The 17,676-nt window shown below is 41.5% G+C and overlaps 1 protein-coding gene across 1 annotated transcript in view; it reads left to right on the forward strand.

Annotated features, from left to right (window-relative positions):
• STK24 (serine/threonine kinase 24) overlaps positions 1-17,676 on the forward strand; it is a 62,630-nt gene that overhangs the window by 27,708 nt on the left and 17,246 nt on the right. Inside the window, exons 3-4 of the mRNA XM_044286868.1 lie at positions 14,575-14,631; positions 15,154-15,262. Of these exons, the coding sequence (XP_044142803.1) occupies positions 14,575-14,631; positions 15,154-15,262 (166 nt within the window). The remainder of the gene's footprint in view (positions 1-14,574; positions 14,632-15,153; positions 15,263-17,676) is intronic.

The following is a 17,676-nucleotide window of genomic DNA, read 5'->3' on the forward strand; positions in this document are numbered from 1 at the left end:
TGATAAGAGGGAGAGGCTGGGGGGCTGATCAGAGGCTGGGGGGCACATGAGGCGCTGGCTGCCATAGTCGGCTCCCTGCTGCTGTGTGCACAACGCACAGGGCAGCAGGGAGAGTGTAAAGTCCTATTCACCCTAATAGAGCTCTATTAGGGTGAATATGACAAGGGTTCTAGCCCTTGAGGAGGCTAATAGTTATTAAATAAAAAGTAAAAGAAAAAAAAAAAAAGTTTAACCCCTCCCCCAAATATAGAAAAATATATATCGCACATGCTTAAAATGATATCGAAATATAGATTTTAGGCCATATCGCCCACCCCTAGTGCAGTGTTTCTTTTACCTCCTTAAAGATGCCGTCTAGTTTGGTACTTACCTGTCATAATGAAAATGCATGTTACAGGGCTGGAAGAGCTGAGCAGATTCATATATAATTTTTGTAGGAAAAGATTCAATACAACTTGTATTTTATTATACCTGTAATTATGTTCATTCTGGTCTTTGAAGTCCAGGAGGCGGTCCTATCAGTGATTGACAGCTATCTGTGTATACAGTCATAGTGGGAAGGCTGTCGATCACTGATAGGACCGCCTCCTTGTCTTCAAAGACCAGAATGGGCAGGAATATAAATGAATGAAATACGGGTTATACTGAGTCTTTTCCCACTAAACTATATATCAATCTCTTCAGTTCCTCACAATCTATAACATGCTGCCTACAGCTCAAACACAATGTTTAATTTGAAAGGGAAAGGTTAACCCTTAGAATACCGGAGGTTTTTGCGTCAGAGCAACTACCGATGCCCACATTGGTCGCACGGGGCATTAGTAGGAAGCCTGGAAGCTCGAGCTTATGGGTTTTTGCGCATTTAGATGCCGTGATCTCACTTGATCACGGCATCTAAAGCCTTTAATTACCGCGATCGGCAATATTGCTGGTATGAAACAGCAGAGACCTGACTGCCATGGCGCCTGCTGCACGTGCGAGCAGGCGCCATGTTTACACATCGCTCCAGCGCCGTACATGTACGAATGGGTTAAAGGGGTTTTCTGGGGTTACGGTGGTTTTATTAGATATGCTTTCCTCATGTACATCTTTCCCATGCTTTTTCTCAATCTGGACTCTACTGACCCATTTTCAACATGTAGACAAATCCCCCTGGTTTGTATCCATCCTGTATGTAGCATTTTCTGTTGCTGTATCCAACCAAACCACGATTCACTTCTGTGTTTCTATAGCGGCAGGAAATGCTAGCAGAAAGCTTGGGTGTATAGGGAGAGGCATTACCAGTAGAAAGAGGGAGGTGCTCATGCCGCTCTACAGAGCACTAGTGAGACCTCATTTGGAGTATTATGCGCAGTACTGGAGACCATATCTCCAGAAGGATATTGATACTTTGGAGAGAGTTCAGAGAAGAGCTACTAAACTGGTACATGGATTGCAGAATAAAATTTACCAGGAAAGATTAACCTCTTAAGGACATAGGGCGTACAGGTACGCCCTTGTGCCCTGGTACTTAAGGACACAGGGCGTACATGTACGCCCTGTGTATTTCTGATCACTGCCGTGCGGCTGGCAGTGATCGGAACCCGGCGCCTGCTCAAATCATTGAGCAGGCACCTAGGCTAAATGCGCCGGGGGGTCCCGTGACCCCCCCATGTCGGCGATCGCGGCAAACCGCAGGTCAATTCAGACCTGCGGTTTGCTGCGATTTCTGCAGTTTCTGATCCCCGCGGTCCCTGACCGCGGGGATCAGAAACTTTAGTATTCCTAAAATGCATCTGTATCCCTCCCCCCTGCACCCCTTAGTGATTTTTGCCGGGTGGGAGGTGCAGGGGGAGGGTTGCGGGCGGTGCGGGAGGCGGGCGGTGCTGCAGGCGGGATCGCGATCCCCCGCCCGCCTCCCATTGCGTAATCGTTGGCATCTAGTGGGTATACCAGGGTGCCAGCACATTGCTGGCACCCTGGTATAAACGGCTGACATCGGTGATGCGATGTCAGCCGTTTAACCCTTTCCATACAGCGGTCCGTACGGACCGCTGTATGGAAAAGGTTAACAGCGCAGGGAGCTCCCTCCCTCTCCCATCGGGGGGCTGCTGTGCCTTTGCAGCCCCTCCGAATGGAGAGGGAGAGAGCTCCCAGGCAGCCCCCCAAGCCCCGTCCTTACCCTTCCCCGTCTGCGCAGTTCTGACCATAACTGAGCAGACGGGGAAGGTTCCCATGGCAACAGGACGCCTTCTCAGGCGTCCTGCTGTCCATGGTGCTGAACAGATCTGTGCTGAAAGGCATAGATCTGTTCAGACAAAGTGTAAAATACAGTACAGTACTATATATTGTACTGTACTGTATTATACAGACATCAGACCCACTGGATCTTCAAGAACCAAGTGGGTCTGGGTCAAAAAGAAAGTGAAAAAAAGTGAAAATAAAGTAAAAATAAAAAAACACATTTATCACTGATTAAAAAAAATAAAAATGAAATTCCCTACACATGTTTGGTATCGCCGCGTCCGTAACGACCTGATCTATAAAACGGTCATGTTACTTTACCCAAACGGTGAACGCCATAAAAATAAAAAATTAAAAACTATGATGAAATTGAAATTTTGCCCACCTTACTTCCCCAAAAAGTTAATAAAAGTGATCAAAAAAGTTGTATGTACTCCAAAATTGTAACAATCAAACCGTCATCTCATCCCGCAAAAATCATACCCTACCCAAGATAATCGCCCCAAAACTGAAAAAACTATGGCTCTTAGACTATGGAAACACTAAAACATGATTTTTTTTGTTTCAAAAATTAAATCATTGTGTAAAACTTACATAAATAAAAAAATGTATACATATTGGGTATCGCCGCGTCCGTATCGACCGGCTCTATAAAAATATCACATGACCTAACCCCTCAGATGACCACCGTAAAAAAAAAAAAAAAACGGTGTAAAAAAAGCAATTTTTTGTCATCTTACTTCACAAAAAGTGTAACAGCAAGCGATCAAAAAGTCATATGCACCCCAAAATAGTGCCAATAAAACCGTAATCTCATCCCGCAAAAAATTAGACCCTACTTGAGATAATCGCCCAAAAACTAAAAAAAACTATGGCTCTTAGACTATGGAGACACTAAAACTTTTTTTTGTTTTAAAAATTAATTCATTGTGTAAAACTTACATAAATAAAAAAAATTGTATACATATTAGGTATCGCCGCGTCCGTGACAACCTGCTCTAAAAAATTACCACATGATCTAACCTGTCAGATGAATGTTGTAAATAACAAAAAAAAAACGGTGCCAAAAAAGCTATTTCTTGTTACCTTGCCGCACAAAAAGTGTAATATAGAGCAACCAAAAATCATATGTACCCTAAACTAGTACCAACAAAACTGCCACCTTATCCCGTAGTTTCTAAAATGGGGTCACTTTTTTGGAGTTTCTACTCTAGGGGGGCATCAGGGGGGCTTCAAATGGGACATGGTGTCAATAAAACCAGTCCAGCAAAATCTGCCTTCCAAAAACCGTATGGCATTCCTTTCCTTCTGTGCCCTGTCGTGTGCCCGTACAGCAGTTTACGACCACATATGGGGTGTTTCTGTAAACTACAGAATCAGGGCCATAAATAATGAGTTTTGTTTGGCTGTTAACCCTTGCTTTGTAACTGGAAAAAAAAATATTAAAATGGAAAATCTGCCAAAAAAGTGAAATTTTGAAATTGTATCTCTATTTTCCATTAAATCTTGTGCAACACCTAAAGGGTTAACAAACTTTGTAAAATCAGTTTTGAATACCTTGAGGGGTGTAGTTTCTTAGATGGGGTCACTTTTATGGAGTTTCTACTCTAGGGGTGCATCAGGGGGGCTTCAAATGGGACATGGTGTCAATAAAACCAGTCCAGCAAAATCTGCCTTTCAAAAACCGTATGGCATTCCTTTCCTTCTGCGCCCTGTCGTGTGCCCGTACAGCAGTTTACGACCACATATGGGGTGTTTCTGTAAACTACAGAATCAGGGCCATAAATAATGAGTTTTGTTTGGCTGTTAACCCTTGCTTTGTAACTGGAAAAAAAATATTAAAATGGAAAATCTGCCAAAAAAGTGAAATTTTGAAATTGTATCTCTATTTTCCATTAAATCTTGTACAACACCTAAAGGGTTAACAAACTTTGTAAAATCAGTTTTGAATACCTTGAGGGGTGTAGTTTCTTAGATGGGGTCACTTTTTTGGAGTTTCTACTCTAGGGGTGCATCAGGGGGGCTTCAAATGGGACATGGTGTCAAAAAAACTGTCCAGCAAAACCTGCCTTCCAAAAACCATACGGCGCACCTTTCACTCTACACCCCGCTGTGTGCCCGTACAGTAGTTTACGGCCACATATGGGGTGTTTCTGTAAACGGCAGAGTCAGGGCAATAAAGATACAGTCTTGTTTGGCTGTTAACCCTTGCTTTGTTAGTGGAAAAAATGGGTTAAAATGGAAAATTAGGCAAAAAAATTAAATTCTCAAATTTCATCCCCATTTGCCAATAACTCTTGTGCAACACCTAAAGGGTTAGTGAAGTTAGTAAAATCAGTTTTGAATACCTTGAGGGGTGTAGTTTCTTAGATGGGGTCACTTTTATGGAGTTTCTACTCTAGGGGTGCATCAGGGGGCTTCAAATGGGACATGGAGTCAAAAAAACAGTCCAGCAAAACCTGTCTTCCAAAAACCATATGGCGCACCTTTCACTCTACGCCCCGCTGTGTGGCCGTACAGTAGTTTACGGCCACATATGGGGTGTTTCTGTAAACGGCAGAGTCAGGGCAATAAAGATACAGTCTTGTTTGGCTGTTAACCCTTGCTTTGTTAGTGGAAAAAATGGGTTAAAATGGAAAATTAGCCAAAAAAATGAAATTCTCAAATTTCATCCCCATTTGCCAATAACTCTTGTGCAACACCTAAAGGGTTAACGAAGTTTGTAAAATCAGTTTTGAATACCTTGAGGGGTGTAGTTTATAGAATGGGGTCATTTTTGGGTGGTTTCTATTATGTAAGCCTCGCAAAGTGACTTCAGAGCTGTAGTGGTCCCTAAAAATTGAGTTTTTGTAAATTTCTGAAAATTTTCAAGATTTGCTTCTAAACTTCTAAGCCTTGTAACATCCCCAAAAAATAAAATATCATTCCCAAAATAATTCAAACATGAAGTAGACATATGGGGAATGTAAAGGCATCACAATTTTTAGGGGTATTACTATGTATTACAGAAGTAGAGAAACTGAAACTTTGAAATTTGCAAATTTTTCAAAATTTTTGTTAAATTAGGTATTTTTTGGTGCAAAAAAAAATTTTTTTTTAACTTCATTTTACCAGTGTCATGAAGTACAATATGTGACGAAAAAACAATCTCAGAACGGCCTGGATAAGTCAAAGAGTTTTAAAGTTATCAGCACTTATAGTGACACTGGTCAGATTTGCAAAAAATGGCCTGGTCCTAAGGTGTAAAAAGGCTGTGTCCTTAAGGGGTTAAAGGACCTTAAAGGGGTTATCAGAGTAAATTTTTTTGTTCTTTCTATGTTCCTAACTAAGCAAATGTAACAGCTTTCCAATTAACTCACCTTATCTCCAGTGGCTGGTTTCTCAGATTTCACTGAGGGTCACATGACCTGTGATGTCAGCTTATCTCCCTTCTCTTATAAACGAGGTCACTGTGCTGGCCACGCCCCCCTTCACTGCGTCTACTCTCTCTCCTAGGATTCTTAACCCCTTCAGCTTCACAGCTCTGCAGGCAGTGAGGAGACAATTCTGGGCACAGAAGCTGACATACTAGAGAGAGCATTGCACAAGAAGGTAGGGGGAAGATCCTGTGTGTATTAGCAGTGTCATTATACAGCTGGGACTTGTAGTCCTACACATACAACATGCTGCAGAGTCTCCCAGCAGGCAGACATGTCACTCAGGGCAGCTCTTGTATTCACTCCCTTAGCAGTGCAGGGGGAGGGGCAGAGATTGTTTTTATTGCATGTAAACAAAGGGCCAGAAAAGAACCAGGGAAATGAGGAAATAATAATAAATAGATATATATATATCTTGCATAAAACTTGCTTAGCTCAGTTATATATCAGATTTTCTGTGCTATATTATTATTTTTCATAACTCGGACAACCCCTTTATAGCTTGGAAGAAAGACGAGACAGGGGATACAATAGAATATTTAAAAGAAGAAAAACAAGAGGACATAGTTTTAAATCAGAGGAGCAAAGGATTAAAAGTAATATCAGGAAGTATTACTTTACTGAGAGAGTAGTGGATGCATGGAATAGCCTTCCTGCAGAAGTGGTAGCTGCAAATACAGTGGAGGAGTTTAAGCATGCATGGGATAGGCATAAGGCCATCCTTCATATAAGATAGGGCCAGGGGCTATTCATAGTATTCAGTATATTGGGCAGACTAGATGGGCCAAATGTTTCTTATCTGCCGACACATTCTATGTTTCTATCTCAGCCACCGCTCCAGCACCGCCCCTAACACCCATGTAGGTTATAGCTCCCCCATTCAGCTAGTTACACACACACACACACACACAAACACTCCCCTATCACTGACCCTGTTACTGCTTTGACATTCCCATTGACGTTACCTCATAGGAAGTAAGAAAAGTCTGCATAGACATGGTCAAGTGACCACAACCCAGAATTGAGAATATTACGGATACCCTTTATAAATGATTATTTTAAAACATATTGATGCAAACTGGAAACTCCCTTTTAAGGCTCCAGCATTTTGTTTTTAATTTTATTATCTCCATGTTTCAAAAGCTGTACATTTTTAATTTTTTCTATCAACATAGCGATATGAGGACTAGTTTTCTTTTTTTAAAGGGAACCTGTCACCGGGATTTTGTGTATAGAGCTGAGGACATGGGTTGCTAGATGGCCGCTAGCACATCCGCAATACCCAGTGCCCATAGCTCTGTGTGCTTTTATTGTGTTAAAAAAATGATTTAATACATATGCAAATTAACCTGAGATGAGTCCTGTCCCTGACTCATCTCACATACAGGATTCATCTCTGGTTAATTTGCATACGTATCAAATCTGTTTTTTGACACAATAAAAGCACACAGAGCTATGGGGACTGGGTATTGCGGATGTGCTAGTGGCCATCTAGAAACCCATGTCCTCAGCTCTATGGTCAAAATCCCGGTGACAGGTTTCCTTTAAAGGGAACCTGTCACGGGGATTTTGTGTATAGAGCTGAGGATATGGGTTGCTAGATGGCCGCTAGCACATCCGCAATCCCCAATCCCCAAAGCTCTGTGTGCTTTTATTGGGTTAAAAAAACGATTTGATACATATGCTAATTGACCTGAGATAAGTCCTGTCCCTGTCTCATCTCACATACAGGACTCATCTCAGGTTAATTTGCATATGTATCAAATCGTTTTTTTTTACACAATAAAAGCACACAGAGCTATAGGGATGTGTATTGCGGATGTGCTAGCAGCCATCTAGCAACCCATGTCCTCAGCTCTATACACAAAATCCTGGTGACGGGTTCCCTTTAATGCCACTATTTGGGGTACCTCTACTGTATTCTATAATTGTAAAAGATTCTAGGTGGTGGGGGGAAGACGACTGTTTAAAAAAACAATGCAATTCTGCTATTGTTTCATTACAGTGTTCACAACGCTCTAAAAATGACAGGTTAACATTATTCTGTGGATCAGTATAATTATGCAGATTTTTACTACTCTGAAAAAAAAAAATTGCGCTTTTTTTAGAAAAAAGATTGCTTTGTATCTCCCATATCTTTTTTATTTTTTTCTTTTCTACTGAAGGAGCTGTGTTGTGTTTTTTTTTTTTTTGCGGTGCCATCTGCAATTTCTGTGATTAGCATTTTGTGATATATGTCGCCTTTTTGATCATTTTTTTTAAATTTTTTATTCAAGGTTTTGTGGAGGCAGGTGACCAGAAATGATAATTCTTGCATTGGGGATTCATGGAGTTAAATAATAAGATATTTTAATATTTTGGGTCATTACAGACACTATGGTACAGATGATGTTTATCTTTATGTACAGTACAGACCAAAAGTTTGGACACACCTTCTCATTCAAAGAGTTTTCTTTATTTTCATGCCTATGAAAATTGTAGATTCACACTGAAGGCATCAAAACTGAATTAACACATGTGGAATTATATACATAACAAAAAAGTGTAAAACGACTGAAAATATGTCATATTCTAGGTTCTTCAAAGTAGCCACCTTTGCTTTGAATACTGCTTTGCACACTCTTGGCATTCTCTTGATGAGCTTCAAGAGGTAGTCACCTGAAATGGTCTTCCAACAGTCTTGAAGGAGTTCCCAGAGATGCTTAGCACTTGTTGGCCCTTTTGCCTTCACTCTGCGGTCCAGCTCACCCCAAACCATCTCGATTGGGTTCAGGTCCGGTGACTGTGGAGGCCAGGTCATCTGGCGCAGCACCCCATCACTCTCCTTCATGGTCAAATAGCCCTTACACAGCCTGGAGGTGTGTTTGGGGTCATTGTCCTGTTGAAAAATAAATGATGGTCCAACTAAACGCAAACCAGATGGAATAGCATGCCGCTGCAAGATGCTGTGGTAGCCATGCTGGTTCAGTACGCCTTCAATTTTGAATAAATCCCCAACAGTGTCACCAGCAAAGCACCATCACACCTCCTCCTCCATGCTTCACGGTGGGAACCAGGCATGTAGAGTCCATCCGTTCACCTTTTCTGCGTCGCGCAAAGACACGGTGGTTGGAACCAAAGATCTCAAATTTGGACTCATCAGACCAAAGCACAGATTTCCACTGGTCTAATGTCCATGCCTTGTGTTCTTTAGCCCAAACAAGTCTCTTCTGCTTGTTGCCTGTCCTTAGCAGTGGTTTCCTAGCAGATATTCTACCATGAAGACCTGATTCACACAGTCTCCTCTTAACAGTTGTTCTAGAGATGTGTCTGCTGCTAGAACTCTGTGTGGCATTGACCTGGTCTCTAATCTGAGCTGCTGTTAACCTGCGATTTCTGAGGCTGGTGACTCGGATGAATTTATCCTCCGCAGCAGAGGTGACTCTTGGTCTTCCTTTCCTGGGGCGGTCCACATGTGATCCAGTTTCTTTGTAGCGCTTGATGGTTTTTGTGGCTGCACTTGGGGACACTTTCAAAGTTTTCCCAATTTTGTCGGGCTGACTGACCTTCATTTCTTAAAGTAATGATGGTGACTCGTTTTTCTTTACTTAGCTGCTTTTTTCTTGCCATAATACAAATTCTAACAGTCTATTCAGTAGGACTATCAGCTGTGTATCCACCTGACTTCTCCACAACGCAACTAATGGTCCCAACCCCATTTATAATGCAAGAAATCCCACTTATTAAACCTGATAGGGCTCACCTGTGAAGTGAAAACCATTTCAGGTGACTACCTCTTGAAGCTCATCAAGAGTGTGCAAAGCAGTAATCAAAGCAAAAGGTGGCTACTTTGAAGAACCTAGAATATGACATATTTTCTGTTGTTTCACACTTTTTTTTATGTATATAATTCCACATGTGTTAATTCATAGTTTTGATGCCTTCAGTGTGAATCTACAATTTTCATAGTCGTGAAAATAAAGAAAACTCTTTGAATGAGAAGGTGTGTCCAAACTTTTGGTCTGTACTGTATACATATGTGAAATGGGAAAATAGTTTTTAGTGATGGCACAGCCCAGCTCCTGAGCATGCGGCATTGCTGAGACATACCATTAGGGCAAAGAGCGTTAGAAGGGTTGTCCGCTTTTACTATATTGATGACCTATCCTGAGGATACAAATGTGCAGACGGTATCAGCAGCATCTCACATCATCGACTTTATTCGGACTTCAAAGCAATAATACAAATGTCAATGTTTTGGCTGATACACTGCCTTTGTCAAGCCTACTTACATTGTGTTACATATATTAATTTATAGTAAAAACAAGTGCGCCACCCCCATCCGGATTATCCAATTGCGGGCAATGGCGCAGACTGACCAATGAGAATGCGTATTCACTAAGTCTAATTCACCTATATGCCTCACTAGAGTATCCAACAATCCTCCTAAAGGTTAACCCCATCATTGCATAACGTCTGTAATTGCTGAGTCTCCAATATAAAGCAAAACAACACTTGCCATATCCGGCGTTCCTTACCACTCAATTACCCAGCTGTCTAATCATTCACATCATCATTGATGGTCTACGTACTGCGTCCGTGGGTACGCCCCTAAGCGTCACGTTGCTCTGTCCTCTACTGCCGACGTCATCCGGTCCCGACAAGCACTCCCGATTACATCATCCTGGCATCGACGTGCAACTTACTGACCTCACGGAAGGCGTCCCACTGTTACCGCGGCAACACACAGAAACACTGAAGGTATCCAGGGATCCATAGAAGTCCCATAACTCTAAACAGTGATTGATTACATGCATAAGGGAAACTTGATGATCAATGATCCCAATCCAGGTATGGATTGTGGGGTAATGACCCCAGACTGTCCGGATAATCAATCCGCATATTACAATAGAGTCAGACACGCATGTGATCAGGGCAACCCCTATGTGATCTAATCCGCAGAGGCATAATCCATATCCTGATGTCACTATACACACTCCTCATCACCTAATTCTGTCCCCCCCAACAACTCAAGCGGGCATCAGCATCTCCTGCTCCGCCATTGTTAAAAGACAGAAATGCCATATATACTCCCTCAGACAATCACGGATGGGGAAAAGGCCACTGTATGTAAAAACAATAATAGCATTGTACACCCACAAAGAAATCACACAACCCGAATTTAATCTATTGTGGCAACATTGAACTCAATGTTTAATCCATAGGGTTGGAGTGACTTCAAATTGTATATCCATTTGAGTTCTTTTTTTCCTTAAGATCTTGTTCTTGTCCCCTCCCCTTCGGAGATACCCTACCCAATCAAATGCACGAAACCGTAATTGATTTATGGAATGTCCACATTCAATAAAGTGCTTTGCTACAGGTTTGTCAATCATCCCTTTCCTTATTGTGCTCTTATGCGTATTGATCCGCTCTCTTAATTCCATTGTCGTCTCACCAACATATATAAAACTGCATGGGCACTGTATCATGTAAATGACATCTCTAGATCTGCATGTATAATATCCCTTCAACTTAAATATTTTGCCACTGTATGGATGTGGGACGCTATCGCCTCTCATGACGCCACTACAGTTGCAGCATGAGACACCAAAGAAATTCCCATATTTTTGGGGGGCCAGGAGTAGTTGTCTATCTAGATTTTTTTCCTTCAACATCTGCCTTGACAACTCTATCACGAATGTTGGTGCCCCTTTTGTATGCCATCCTGAGTATAGGTCATCAGTAGCAGATTGGCGGGGGGCCTGACTGCCGGCACCCCTGCCGATCAGCTGTTTGAAGATAACACAGCGCTCATACAAGCTCTGCCTTCTTTTCACTGTTTGTCTTCACTGTCCACGGCGAGCAGGTGTACTTAAAGCTCCTGCATCCCATTCACTCAATGAAGCCCGGGACGGTGGAGCTATAAATACACCTGCCCACTGCTGCAATGTCATCAGTGAGCATGTAAAGCAGTGAAGAGAACTCTGCGCTCGTACGAGTGCTGTGGTCTCTTCAAACACTTGATAGGGGAGGGGGTTACGGGAATCGTGCCCCAGCCAATGTGCTATTGATGAACTATCCTGAGCATAGGTCATCAATATAGTTAAAGCTGAGTTGTGCATTTATTGTGCAATTGATCACAGATTGTATTTGTCATAACAATAATTGTAAATGATAATCTTTATATCGAGCCAACATATTCTGCAGAACAAAGGGTACATGTTCAGACAACTGGGGCCCTGCTCCCAAGAACTTACAATCTTTGATAAAATAGGGATAACGTAATGTAGGAAAAAAAAACAGATTAAGGACAAATAAAAATAAAGGTCCCTTTACACGGGACAACACAGCAGCAGATTGTCGGGGAAGAAGCGTTCCTTCCCTGCAATTGCCTGGTTGTCAGCGGAGGAGACTGCTGCATGGAAATATAGCAGTCTCCTTCACAGTATGGGGAGGAGCGATCGCTAATGCCATCGCTCGTCCCCATACAGACTCGTTGTTTGCCGGCCGCAGATGCTGCTTAGACAGCACGATCTGCTGCCGGCAAACGATAATTTTTGTGACCGGATGAATAATCTATTACCCGATGAATGAGCGTTTTGGCACATCTACACTGTTGACGATTATCTGCGGGATTCTCAGACCGTGTAAAAGGCCCTTTACTGAAGGAACTGTTTACTCTGGGATCACATGCAGTGCTAGTGTGCAGCTTGTGTATTGCTATGATTTTGCAGGTTAATGATCATGATTATGAGGTTAATGGTCATGTGGTTTTTACATATTAAAAATGTTTTACCTGTGAAAAATATGTGCAGCTTTACCTTGTGGTAATTGGCTGTGTGGCCCATTATCACTGCATATGAACTCCGCTTTAAAGGGGCTTTCTGATTGATATGTCAAACTGCAGGGAACCTATCAGATCCCAAACCCCTTCTGTATCCCTGCTGCTACAGCCATGACATAAGGTTTTGGTTGCAGCAATGATGTGCTTGTGTGACTCTGCAGCCAATCGCTGACTTAGGGGTGAACAGCACGATACTGAGACCAGTGATTGACTGCAGTGGTCATGTGTGGTATAAAGGCATGTCACTGCTGCAGTTTGAACAACAAAGGTCCACGGGGGTGGAGGAGCTTCCGAATGGTAAGCGTTCTGATAGGTTGCCTTTTGCTTAGTTTTTTTTTTTTTTATATCTCAGACAACCCTTTAAAGAATCACGCCAGCAATAACAAAATTGCCAAATATTGCAGTATAGACTAATCAAAAATAATATGGAGGCTCTTGTGTATGGATTGTGTACACCTTTTTTAGTTGATGTGCCTTTTTGTTGGTTGTCTGACATGTTGATTCCTTGATTCTGGTTCCGCTAATGCAGCCTACATGTTTACAGGGCTTTACGGGGTGGAGTTTCATTACACCAAGGGCAGCAAGTGATAGATCAGTGACCTAGAACTTCTGACCTTTAACTCGCATTGCAGAGTGTATTCCTACGACATGCATCTTCAGTCTGTCTCTCCGGCCTCCTCACGGTTTCTCCCTGTCACCTCTTATGAGCAGGAGGCAGGGGAGAGCAGTGTAAATCTGCATCTTATAGTATGAGGAATAGATGGGAGGTTCTGCATACAGCACTCACAGATAGCATAGACAGTTAGTGAGTCAGGGACATTTTATACCTCTGCATTGAATCATTGTATGGCCTCAACTAGTATATCTCTCAGCACTTCTGGTCTCTTAGGGTGGAAATGATATTTTCATCAGTACTCTATGCATTGAGGGACATACAGAGGAACAAGAGGGAGGAGCTGAGGAAGTCCTCCAAACAGGAGAGCCTGATGTCCTTTCTACTCAGGAAAGCAAGGTTTGGATTGGAAGACTGGGGATCACGTGTCCCAGCTGCCCATAATGAAAGGGTTCACAGTGTATGAATGCAACTTAGCTGGGCTGATACCAATGCGAGAATGTTGACAGTGAGTTCTCATTATATGTAACAAAAGTGCCAGAGTGCTTCTTTAAAGATAGAGATAAAGCTGAACATTTTTCAGACCAATTACGGTAAATAGTGTGCTACTCTAATTAATTAAAATATTCCTAAAATAAATTTCTAACTATTTATCTCCACCAGTCTTCTGCATCTACAGGTTGTTGGATTTTAGCAGGTCTAGTTTACATTATAATTGTAGATACTGTCTGACTGTGCTAAAAACATGTGGCTGTAAAGAAGGTATTGGGTGGAGGGATCTCTTTGACCTGACATCACAAGGGTGTTACTGCTTTTTTAAATACAAATATAGCAACATAGTTGTTACTCAGAAACGGGTCATACACCTGAACGCTTACAGGCCAATCCTTTTCCCAAATGAAAGATTCAGCGCAGGGCAAAGGAGCATATCAGAGTCTGAAATGCTCCAATGCTGGTATTAAGGGGGCTGTCTAGGTGAAAATGTTGATATGTCTGGACCTGGACAACCCCTTTAATAGATTTTAACAATAAAGAAACATAATACAGGGACATAAACCTTTGGGGAAAAAAAAGAGCACAGTATGCAGTATCTGGCCAGTAAAGAAAAGAGACCTGCACCACAGTGTAGACGTACAAAGCCCCAAGTCTGGGAAAGTAACTAAAAATACAATAAACGCTGTATACTATGAGGGACCATCTAGTGATAGATGAGCTCCAATCTATACAAACTTTGAGGACCACAACAGTTAGTCCTCAAAAATCCATAGAAAGGAAGAGAGAATAAAACGTAGAAGAGGAAAGAGGTAGGAGAAAATGTAATGCTATGCTTTCTCCATATAATACCAAACAATAACTAATTTAAGTAATGAGGCATGGAAGATGTCCACTACCAAACTCTCAGGGACTATCGAGATCTAACAGACTCACATCAGCATCCATCTGCTTGCCTATTCACCACACTGAATAATATCATGTTAACCTGTGTGTTTTTCTAGGATACAAAATTATGGATCATTATGGAATATCTTGGAGGAGGATCGGCTTTGGATCTGGTGTGTATATTTATTAAGGTTACCAATAAAATAAGTAGGGTTTTAGCTGTATCTTATTACAGCCTGCAGATTCAGTCATACTGATATAGGCAATGAAACAAGGAGCTGCAGCTGATGGCACAATTGAGATAACTGAATGACATCTAGAATAGAAGGAATGAATGAATGCAGCCGGGTAATTAGATGTGCCGGGTAATTAAGCATTATCTGCTCGATGTTGCCACAAGATGATTCTGGTCGAGAATTGTGCCGCATCATGTGTACATGGGATAGTGTTGTGCTGACCCAGTCACTTATTGTAATGTGACTATAGGCCCCAATTGAAAGTAAATGGCAATTCACCAGTTGCTATAATTGGGCATAATTTATTTTACTTGTTAGTTGCTCCTTCTCATTTAATCTTGTCTGGTTCGCTATACATCCTAAAACACATTCTCCTCCTCTGGTTTTGGAGTGTTATATTTCAGGCTTTGTGCTGTTTTATGTATTGTAAAGTGCATGTAATGTATTGTTTGCCTACAGCTGGAACCCGGTCAAATGGATGAAACGCAAATTGCCACAATATTAAGGGAAATATTAAAAGGACTTGATTATTTACATTCGGAAAAGAAAATTCACAGAGACATTAAAGGTACCTAGGTCACCAAATGATTGTACCATTATACACTAGATGACTGGTGACTAATTTTCGTGGTCATCATCTTGTCTACCTGCATTGTCACACTATAATAATAATAATCTTTTTTTTATACAGCAGCAGCATACACTACAATCGTCACAATAAATCAGAGGGTACATGTACAAAATCAGACATTACAGAGTAACCAACTAATCACAAATTCAGAAGATAGACGCGCAGGGTCCTACTCGCAAAGGCAATCCATGGGGAAATGGGGGTGACAAAAAAGGTAGAAGCACTTATGTTGTACAGTGGGCAAGCAATAGCCAGTTACCAGACAGTATCTGGTACATATATCAAGATCAAATAGTCTAGTGACTTTTCACATACATATATTTACTACCTCACTGCAATTCTCTACATTTAGTATGGTGTCAAGTAAACTATAAACATGACACATATAACCTTTGTATTCAATCATCCAGTTTTAAGCGTTTATTAAACCTGTAATTGGTTGTATAACATAATATGAGCTCCATAACCACAAAGAAAAAAATCCTTGTAACTGTCATTCTTTTTTTATTTTTGTATTGTGTAGGGGCAGTGATACTGACCATTTTTGTAATATACTTTAATTACTGAAATTATACATTTCTATTAGAAAAACCTCTCTAAACTGGCCCATTTTGAGCCTTAGCAATGCTCCTCTGTCTTCTGTTTGCATAACTGTAGACACTCTCAGCACTGATCGTGTTATGTAAACAGAGGAGCGTTGCTAAGGCTCAAAATGGGCCACTTTAGAGATGTTTTTCTGATAGAAATGTACAATTTCAGTGATTTTAAAGTATATTACAAAAAAAATGGTCAGTATCACTGCACCTACACATTAAAAATAATATAATAATAAAAAGAATGACAGTTGCACTTTAACCCTGTCAAAATAACCACAAACTTCATTGTACTACCAGCCATGAAAAATTATTTAGAAAACCTTACTGATCCCCCACCTCTCCGGTTATGGCTCTTCCCAGGTTCTTCAACCTTTTCCTTCTCCCTTTTGATACTGCAGGCTAGCACTGTCTCCAGAAGTGACCCCCTATAGCCAATGATTGGCTGCACTGGTCACATGGGCTGCAGCCAATGGGCTGCAATAGTCGTTCACAGTGGCAATCTTCACGGTAGTGATAAGAGGGCTCGCCCCTTCTTCCCTCAGGGCACATCCTAATGTTGTAGATCCTGCCTGATGGTAGTTGGGTGCTTGGTATTGTGGGTTTGGTGAAGGTGCAAGGCAGGAGATGTAGGTGCAATGGCCTGTGAATGGTGCTGGAGTCAGTAACCAGGCCCGTTATAGAAGATAAATGTCTCTTTGCTAAAATGCATAATAGGAGTTGTAGTACATCCAATCTTATCACAACGCAGTTCAAGACAATTCTAAGTGCAAATCTTCCCAGATAGCAATGTAAGAATATAGTCCAGGATGAGGCTTGTAGTACTGCTTCGCCTTATGTCTCTAAAGTCTCTCTCTGCAGAATTCAAGGCGGGCAATATTATTCTTGCAATAGTGGCTGTAATTCCCAGCTGATGGGTAAAGGATTAAGATACGGTGGGCAAGACTGTGTCCCTGGGTGAAAGGTGTTTTAGCAATGTCAATGCAGTAAAGTCACTATCAGCCTTAGGTGCCATTGGCACAACCGTATTTTTGGTCTGCATCCGACCCGCATTGAGGCTGCAAACAATGCAGACAACACACCCTGTGCTGTCCCCATCTGTATGTCCGTTCTACAGTCCCGTAACAAAGATAGAACATGTCCTAATGTCTGTTTTGCAGACAAGAATAGGCATGGTTACAATGGGTCTGTAAAAAAAAAAAAAAAAACGGATGAAACATGGACGTCATCCGTATTTTATGTAGATCCACATTTTGCAGACTGCAAAATACATCCGGTCATGTGAATGCACTCTTAAAGGATAATTGTCATATTTTTATATGTTTAAAGGATAACAGTCATATATTTTTTTTTTTTTGCTAAAGTGGTGTAGGGCAAGTGATAGGTAACAATTTTGCAATAGACTTTTTTTAACGCCAAAACATTTATTTTTGGTAAAAGACTGGGGCTGAAATGGACAGGTCGAGGAGAAGGAGGACAGAGTATTGTTTCTTGGTTTTGGCTGTCAGTAGGTAAGGGCTGTATATAGTACAGTTTATATTCCCCCTTTGCTCCGTTACATTCATTGACTTGCGATCCCTGTGATAATTCATGAAGCAGCAGCCGTCGGCTCACTGTGCACAGTGCTTCTACTTCCGGTGGCTGATTCATGAATTATTATCACAGGGATCGCAGGTCAGTGAATGTAACAGAGCATTAGATTGCATAGAATGGGGGAATATAAATGTAATTTTAACTCCTAAGACTCCTGTGCCCAGA

Source organism: Bufo gargarizans, chromosome 3 (assembly GCF_014858855.1).
Source record: "Bufo gargarizans isolate SCDJY-AF-19 chromosome 3, ASM1485885v1, whole genome shotgun sequence".
Lineage (NCBI taxonomy): Eukaryota > Metazoa > Chordata > Amphibia > Anura > Bufonidae > Bufo > Bufo gargarizans.